We start from the raw sequence: 9772 nt of genomic DNA, 5'->3' as shown, positions 1-9772 counted from the left end.
TAAAACTCTTTTAATTTCCTAAGTGATATGAGTAATAGGAGCATCTTTTGTTATATTTCGTCTTAGTACCTGGTTTCTAACACAAGCTTCTAAGACCCTTAGAATCTCCAGAGTGATGAGTAACTTTTTGTATGCTAATGAAATGACTGGTGACTGGGGGCGGGTAGACAGCTTCAGGAAGGGGTCTGGTCTCAGAAAGACTAAGGCATGATTAGAGCAGTTGGTACTTTCAGCTCCACCCCATCTTGACCTCTGGAAAGGGAAGAGGGGCTGGAGATTGAGTTAATCACAAATGACCAATAAATCTCCATAAAAATGGAGACTGTCAACATTGGTGAATACATCAAGGTGCTGGGAGGATGCACCACCTGCAGAGGGCTTGGAAACTCCACACACATCCCCCTTTCCCCTTGCCTTGCCTTATGCATCTCTTCTATTTGGCTATTCCTAAACTATATCCTTTATAACAAACCAGAAATAGTTAAGTAAAGTGCCTTCCTGAATTCTATGAGCCATTATAGCAAATTATCAAACCTGAGGAGGGGTGTGTGGGAACCCCGATGTCTAGCTTGTCTGTCAGAAGTCAAGGTGGCTGGGTACTTGAGACTGGCATCTGAAAGGACTGGGGCAGTCTTGTAGGACTGAGTGCTTAACCTATGGGGTCTGCACTAACCCCTGGTAGTTAGTGTCAGAACTGAAGAGAATTCTTGGACACCTAGCTGGTGTCCACAGAAAACTGGAGAATTGCTTGATGTAGAAAAACCAGCACCTTTGGTGCCTGAAGTGTTGTGAGAATAAAATGAGTTTCTAGCATGAATTTTTAAAAATAAATTTATTTATTTAAATTAGTTTCAAGTATATAGCACATTGGTTAGATATTTATAATGTTCATAAAACTATCCCCACAAATGCTCCCTCCCTCCTCGGCCCTCCACTTAGCCATCATATTAATGCTAATTACATTCCCTCTGACATGCTCCCTATGCCCAACTATCAACTACTAATTTGTACTTCTTCAACCCTTCATGAATTTTTTTGTTGGTTTTTATTTTGTCAGTAAAGCATAGATAAGCAACCTTGTAATTTAGTCTTTTAAAATATTTTCTCAAACATGATGACTTCTTTGTAAATGGGCATGATTCCCTTAGGTATTTTTAACAACTTAATTGAGAAACAATTCACGTATCATATAAATTATTTGTTTAAAGCATATCATTCAATGTTTTTTTTTTTTTAAGTTTATTCACAGGATTGTGCAACCATTACTACAATGTAATTTCAGAACACTTTCACCTTTAAAAGAAACTTTATTAGCAGTAGATCCTCATCCCCACCTCCTATATTCCCACCCCCAGTCTAAGCAACTACTTATTTTCTGTTTCCACATATAACTATTCTTATGTAATATGTGGTCTTTTGTGACATCTTTCATTTAGCTTAGTATTTCCAAGGTTAATCATGGTATAACATATATCAGTACTTCGTTTCTTTTTACCATAAAATTAATATTCCATTGTAATGGATATAAATTTTATTTATGAATCAGCTGATGGACATTTGGCTTGTTTCCACTTTTTGGCTAGAATAAATACTGTTGCTATGAACATCTGTGTATAAGATTTTAGTAATAATGTTTATCTTAACATCTATTTTACCTGATATTAATATAGCCAATTCAGTACTTGGGTACAGTTTGCATGAGATACCTCAAAATCATTTTACTATGGCTTTGACTTTAAAGTGTGTTTCTTATAGAAAGCATACAGTTAAAAAAAAATATTCTACCAATCCCTGCCTTTTTATTGGAGTCTGTAATCCATTTAATGCAATTGCTGACAAGGTAGGATTTACTTCTGCCATTTTGCTATTTGTTTTCTGTCTTAATATCTTTTTCATTTCTCTATTCCTTCATTACTGCCTTCTTTTGTGTTAGATATTTTCTAGTGTGTCATTTCAATTATCTTATTATTTCTTTTACAATTTTTTAAAAGTTATTTTCTTAGTAGTTGCCTGGGATTATAATTAACCTTTGATTAATAATCTAATTTGGATTAATATCAATATAATTTCAATAGTATACAAAATCTTTGCTCCTTTATATCTCCATTCCTCCCCTTCCTTTGTACTATTATTGTCATATAAATTACATCTTTATATACTTTATATACCTATCAACACAGATTTATAGTTATTGCTTTATGTAGTTGTCTTTTAACTCAGACAGGAGGGGGGAAAGGTTATAAACAAAAAATACACTTATATAGTCTTTTAAATTTGCCTATTTTGATACTTATATCAGTGCTCTTTATTTCTTCATGTCAGTTGGAGTTATTGACTTGTGTCCTTTTATTTCTTCCTGAAGGATTCTCTTTAGTATTTTTCACAGGGCAGATCTTGTTAGAGACAAATTCTCTCAGTATTTGTTTATCTGGGAATGCCTTAATTCTCCCTTCAATATCTGAAGGGTAGTTTTGCTGGATATAGAATTTTTGGTTGACAGTCTTTTTTTTAAAAAAAGCACTTTGAATATGTCATCCCACTGCTTTTAGGCTTCCAGGGTTTCCGGTGAGAAATCAGGTGTTAATCTCGCTGAGACCCTTGTATAAGATTAGTTTGCTTCTCCCTTGCTGCTTTCAAGAGTCTCTCTTTGTCTTTTGATAGTTTAATTATATGTCTATCTGTGGATCTCTTTGAGCTTCTGGCTGTGTACATTAAAGGTTTTCATCAAATTTGGGAAGTTTCTGATCATTATTTCTTCAAATATCTTTCTTCCCCTTTCTCTCTCTCTCTCCTTCTTCTGGGACTCCCATTATTTGTACGTTGGCCCACCTGATGGAGTTCCACAGGTCTAGAAGTCTCTCTTACTTTTTTATACCTCCTAGTTCTTTGTTGCTATGATCTATGTGGTGAGACATTGTTCTCATACCGTTATTTAGACATAGTTTCCATTAGATCTTTGAACATATTTAAAATAGCTGATTTAAAGTCTTTTTAGAAGTAACTCCAATGTGTGGGCTTCCTCAAAACAGTCTCTATCACTTTTTTTTTTTGAGTATGGACTATACTTTATTTCTTTGCATATCTCATAGCTTTGTTGAAAACTGGACATTTTAAATAATGTAATGTGACAACTCTGGAAAGCAGATACTCCCTGCCACTGTTACCTAGGTTTATTGTTGCTGTTTGTTTCGTGAATTTCTTGAACTAATTTTGTAAAGTCTGTATTCTTTGTCTTATGTGGTCAGTTAAGTCTCTATTTAATTAACTTAATGGTCAGTTAATGAGTTGAAAGGGATTCCTTAAATACTGTGAATCTCAGCCTTTGCTGAGAGGCTGTTATGTGTGTGTGTTGAGACATACCTTTGATGTCCTGGCAGGCAGTTTAAAATTCTGTCTTGGTCTTTAGCCCTCACTTTCTCCTTGTGTGCAGAGCATCAAGATTAACCTGAGAACTTAGGGCCTTGTCAATTCTTTCTTGGATATGTACACTGCACTGTGCATGCACATGGCCCTCTAGAGTCCCAAGAATATGTTGAAGCTTTCGAAAGGCCCCTATAAACATCTCATTCCACAGCTTTCCTTTTTAATTTTTTTGGTCAGTTTCCTATTTGTCTCAATTGGTATCATACCTTCAAGCAGCTTATGTTCAACAATTGCTGCTGATGGTTTACTACAAATATCCTAGGGAATAAGGCTGTTTGCACTGAGCAAGACTGAACCAAGTCAAATAAAGACAAGGCCTGTGAGTGGAGACAGGCCAAATAATAAATTTTATCTGGAAAAGGTGCTTTTGAGGCATCTCTAAACCATTCTGACTCTTTCAGAAACTGTTAGGTTACTGGATTTTACCAATTTATGGAGCTATTGGTTTTCAGGGCTATTATAAATCTGGAGAGAGGGGGATGTGAATAGGGCAAGTTAAAAATGCCACCAAGCTTGCTGCTCTGATAGCAAATTTTCTTAAATAAAACTTCTTTGGATTTTTACAAGCCTGTGGTTAGTTTACAGAGTTCCGAAAAACTTCATTTTGACAACTTTCCAGTGTTCTCATAATGCTTTTATGGAGATTTTCAGAGGTCCTTACTCCACCAATCTTATTATTCTACGTATAATATTTTATGTGAACGTATGTTTTCACTTCTCTTGGGTATATAACTAAGAGTAGAATTCCTAGGTCACATGGTAGCTCTATGTTTAATTTTTTGATGACTCGCCTGTTTTCCATAATAGCTGTGCCATTTTTACATCCTCACTAGCAATATACGAGGGTTCCAATTTCTCCACATCCTTGGCAACACTTTTTATTTCCTATCTTTTTTATTACAGCCATCTTAGTAGGTGTGAAGTGATATCTCATTGTGGTTTTGATTTGTATTTCCACAATGACTAACGGTGTTTAACAGCTTCATGTGCTTATTGGCCATTTGTGTATCTTCTTGGTGAACTGTCTGTTCAAATAATTTACCCTTTTTAAACTAGATTATTTGTCTTTTGATTACTGAGTTGTAAGAGTTCTTTATGTATTCTGGATACAAATCCCTTATCAGATATATGATTTTGAAATATTTTCTCCAAATGGTAGGTTACTTTTTCACTTTCTTCATGGTATCATTTGTAGCACAAAAGATTTTAATTTTGATGTCTAATTTATCTATTTTTCCTTTGTTGCTTTGCTTAAGTTAAAGTCACTAAGATTTATTCTTATGTTTTCTTCTAAGAGTTTTATAGTTTCAGCTCTTACATTTAGGTCCGATCCATTTTTAGTTATTTTTTTTTTTAGTCTGATGAGAAGGAGGAGTCTAATTTCATGCTTTTGAATATGGATATCCAGTGTCCTCAAACCATTTGCTGAGCTATTCTTTCCTCCACTGAACTGCCTTGGCATCCTTGTCAAAAATCAATTGACCATAAATGTAAGGGTACATATTTGGACTCTCAATCTATTGATCTGTATGTTTATTCTTATGTCAGTACCATACTCTCTTGATTACTATAGGTTTTCTGCATGCTTTGAAATTGGAAAGCATGAATATTCCTAATTTCCTTTGTTTTTCTCAGGATTGTTTTGGCCGTTCTGAGTTCCTTGCAACTCCATATAAATTTTAGGATTAGCTTGTCAATTTCTGCAAAGAAGCTAGTTGGTATCCTAGATTACATTGGATCTGTAGATCAATTTCGGGAGTATTACCATCTTAAAAATATTAAGCATTCTGATCCAGGAACCTGGCGTGTTTTTTTCCATTTGTTTAGATTGTCTTACATTACTTCCAAAAACGTTTTGTAGTTTTCAAAGTATACATTTTGCACTTTTATTAAATTTATCCTTAAGTATTTTTTTGATGCTATTCTGAATGGAATTGTTTTCTTATGCAAATTTCATTTTTGCATTTCCATTGGAAGTGTGTAGAAACATAATTGATTTCTGTATCTCTATGTTTTCTTATGCAAATTTCATTTTTGCATTTCCATTGGAAGTGTGTAGAAACATAATTGATTTCTGTATCTCTACCTTGTATTCTGCAACTTTGTTTAACTTGTTAGTTCTAAAAGTGTTTTATTCAATTAGGTAGGATTTTCAATATATAAGACCATATTATCTGCAAATAGAAATAGTTTTAATTCTTCTTTTCAAATCTGGATGTCTCTTATTTTTTTCTGGCCTAATTGCTCTGGCTACAACCTCTAAGTCCAGTGTTGAAAAGAAGCAGCAAGAGTGGACATCCTTGTCTTGTTCATGATCTTGAGGGAAAACTATTAGTTTTCACCATTAAATAAGATGTTAATTGTGTGTATTTCACAGATGCCCTTTATCAGGTAGAGGAAGTTCCCTTCTTTTCCTAGTCTGATGAGCATTTTTATCATGAAAGGGTGTTGAATTTTGTCATACGCTCTTTCTGTGGCTACTGAGATGACCAAATGGTTTTTATCTTTTATTCTATTAAGATTGTATGTTATGTTAATTGATTTTTGGATATTAAACATACCTTGTATTCTTGGGATAAATCTCACTTGGTTACAGTGTACAATTCTTTTTATATGTTGCTGGATTCAGTTTGTTAGTGCATTTTTTAAATTTAAAATTGAATTTTATTTTGTGTCATCATTCATGGTTAAATTTAATGAAGCAGTTATCAATGGAACACTACATATACTTGTATATGCAAGCTAGTGTATTGTTGAAGATTTTTTCATATATATTCATAGGGAATAGTGGCCTATAGTTTTTTTGTTTTTGCCTGGTTTTGGTATGAGTATTACTGGCTTCATAAAGTGAACTTAGAAGTATTCCTACTTCTATGTTTTGAAAAACTTTGTGAAGGATTGGTATTAATTCTTTAAATATCTGGTAGAATTTATCAGTGAAGCCATCTGGAGCCAGAAATTTCCTTTGTAGGTAGTTTTTATTTTCCCCATTAATTTAATGTCTTAACTTGTAGGACTTTTCAGATTTCTATTTCTTCCTGAGTTATTTTCAGTAATCTATGTCTTTCTAGGAATTAGTCCTTTCATCTAACTTTTCTAACTTACAGGCATATGATGTTTGTAATATTTCCTAGTGATTCTTTTTATTTCTTTTTAAAAAAATTTATTTTTATTTTTTATTATTTTTTATTTTTTAGGTGAGGCAACCCTTGGTTGACCTCACAGATTGCAAGGACCTTGTCAGTTTACAATCCCTTATTTTTTATTTTTTACGCCTACAGCACCTGGTCTTCCTAGGTGGTCTCCCATCCAAGTACTAAACAGGCCCGACCCTGCTTAGCTTCCGAGACACACGGGATTGGGCTTGTTCAGGGTAGCATGGCCATAGGCTCTTTTTATTTCTGTATGGTTTGTTTCACCTGTCTTTGTAAGTAAAGTTGTATTAGTATGTAACCACATTGATTCATTTACATATTGTCTATGGCTGCCTGTACTAAAACTTGTGAGTTGAATAGTAGCAACAGAGGCCATATGGCCCACAAAACCAAAAATATTTACTATCTGAAACTTTATAGAAAAAAATTGCTGACCTCTGGTTTAGAAGAATAAATGTTAAGTACTCTAATAAAATTGGAGCAAGAGGCTTTCGAGAAAATATTAGAAGCAGATAATAAGTATAGAATGAATTAACTACAATCTAGTTTTATGAGTCTCAGTTTAAAGCTCCATTTCTGTCCAGTCCCTCATATGTCTTCATTTCTGGGGGAAGAAACACATTTCCAGACCAGATTCAGAAGAAAGACTCAGCTTAACAGAATAAATAGGGACCTCAAAAGCAAAAAGTTTTATGGGCAATGAAAGGAAGAGTGATAAAGGCTATACTGTGAATAACTCTCTTGGTTTAGGGTTCTGTAACTTTAGAGGCTTCTTTCTGAAAGCAACATAAAAGCTCAAACATGCATAGCTTTCCCAATGACTCTTGAACAGCATAGAGAGGCTGTGTGCAAGAGTGCTCTCCCAGTTGCCCTCCTGGCCTCACAAAGGTAGAGTAAATCAAGTCTTTCTTTTCGCACCCATACTGCCTTGAATATTTACCATTACAACAATGTCACAGAGATTTGACCTGTGTTTGTGAACTCATAAATTTTCTTAGCATACTTAGACTCCTCACCTCTCATATCACAAATGTTCCCCTGTACTCATTTCCATTAGCAATACCTGAACTGTCTGCAACCTCTGCTTACCATGAGGGCCAGCAGCATTCAAATCCTTTCAGAAGTAGACAGTAATTCCAGCTAACAGATGATACAGTGCAGAAAAGGTCCTGGGTATAAAATTATTCCTTTCATGTAAGCCTTGGCAATCAGACACAAATAAGCTCTTTTAGGGGTGATATCATTATAATGTTATTTCATGTGCAGGAACAATGAGAATGTCCATTATCTCATATTTGATGTTTCCTACAAATACACTGTCACTCCCGCTTAACCCTCAGCCCTGACAAACAAATAATGGGCTAAACAGAAGCCGTGGGCTTATCACTGAAAAGTTCTGTGACTCTAAGCAAGCCCCTGGAATTATACCAAAGAACTCCCAGGTCACCTGGTAAGACAAACTTGTCAGTACATTACAGAAGATGAAATTATTTCAACTCTCCCTCACCTATGTCCCATTTCAAGACAAATGACATCATCTAACTCTCCTCTCCCAAATAGATACCCAGTCCACCACCAGGTTCTAGCCATTTTACTTCTAAAATCTGAAGTCTTGCCTCTTCTGTTCTTCTCCAATGCCACTGCCTCCATCTAAATCACACATGGCTCATTTCTCCTGGGGGCTGTAAAATGTTAGAGACTTTCGAAGTAGAGAGAAATACTCCCTCCATCTTTGCTCACTCTTCACCTTTCTCATACATGTCTCCACTCCAGAAAACATTATATGGCTTTATTACTGTATCTGCCTGTCAACTAACCTCCAGTCTTCGTGGTGGTCCATCCTCCACGTCACTGATAGCATTATTTCAACCCCACCACACTGCTAAGAAGGAAAATAAATCCTATCATTCTCACTTTAAAACCTGCTGCAGAACTCCCATTGCCTGCAGGATAGAACATGTACCTCAGTCTTGCCCCCACCCATCCCTCTAGTCGTCCCCCTCCATCTGCCTCTTATATATCCTACAAGTACCAGCCATGGTTGATGACTGTGAAAAAGCCATTCTCAGAAAGAGACTGGCTCCAGAAAGAGCTATTCTCTTCTATTTCTATGTCTTTGCACACAGTTTCTTCCCAAAGTGTATTTTTATAGCTGGCAAATGTTGTTTAGAGGTCCCCTATGTTGTAGGCCTTCCTTGACTTAACACTTGATGGTTCTCTAAGTACTAGAATCCTTCAGTCATACCTTCCCCAATAGGCTATGGAAGACCATTCAATGGCCAGGATCAGCTAACAAAGATCTAAGGCCAAACATCCTGTAGTCCTCAAGTGCCTCCAGGAATAAAAAAAAGGAAGCATGGCAGAAAATTACTGCTTTCATTATAAAAGGTCATGAATTAGAAACACACTCAACAATCTCAAAAGTGTCAGAAATAGTTTATAGAATAAATATCAGTAATCTGATAGAATATAGCAGTTAATGGGCCAAAGCTGAATTAAAGTTCTTAGATGAGTCAAAGTTTGGATTTCTTTATAACCTCTATTTCTTTCAGCCTTGGGCCAATTTCTTCTGCCTCACACCTATACCATCTCTAATAGTAGACCTCTGCGTTCTGTCAGGCCAGTCCCTGAAGGCATCCAAAAGCTTACCTGAGCTGAGATGCCGATGAGGAGCAGCCACTTCTGGTATTCGTCAGTCCGGTAGTGGATCATCTGGCACCCTGCCAGACTGGCATGTCTATCAAACATCTTCACAGGTTGGGAGTCACCTTCCATGCTCCAGTGGTAGACTGTGGTCTCAGTCACCAGAGCAACAGTATTTACAGAGACCCATTTCCAGAAAATCACCTCTTCTGCCATTGTATGAGACTTCATTTTACTCTTCATCTCAATATTAAAGATTTGAAGCGTCTTCCCAGCTAGTATTTGATATAATGAAGATCAGAGAAAGATAAATTAAAAATCTGCAAGACAAATTCTTACACACTTAATTCTGAATCCTTTTAATATTACCTTAAGTTGTACTACTTACAGCTAATCTGATTAAGAGGCAAAAAATGCTGAGTAGTAATTAACCATACTTTGATGTCTAAATATGGAGAAGAGCTTCCTATGCATTAGATTCTTCTTCAGAAGAATGTAAAAGTGTGAATATTTATAGGATGTATGAATAAAATCAGAAATTAGTTCTATTG

General features: G+C 35.6%; 1 protein-coding gene and 1 pseudogene across 1 annotated transcript in view; both read right to left on the bottom strand.

Moving 5' to 3' along the window:
- Window positions 1-9772, bottom strand: part of CLTCL1 (clathrin heavy chain like 1) — an 85346-nt gene that overhangs the window by 54585 nt on the left and 20989 nt on the right. Inside the window, 1 exon segment of the mRNA XM_011356076.2 lies at window positions 9228-9496. Within this exon segment, the coding sequence (XP_011354378.2) occupies window positions 9228-9496 (269 nt within the window).
- LOC111737040 lies at window positions 6696-6813 on the bottom strand (annotated as a pseudogene).

Source organism: Pteropus vampyrus, unplaced genomic scaffold (genome assembly GCF_000151845.1).
Source record: "Pteropus vampyrus isolate Shadow unplaced genomic scaffold, Pvam_2.0 Scaffold23, whole genome shotgun sequence".
In the NCBI taxonomy this organism is placed as follows: domain Eukaryota; kingdom Metazoa; phylum Chordata; class Mammalia; order Chiroptera; family Pteropodidae; genus Pteropus; species Pteropus vampyrus.
This window is presented reverse-complemented; position numbering and strand designations above follow the sequence as displayed.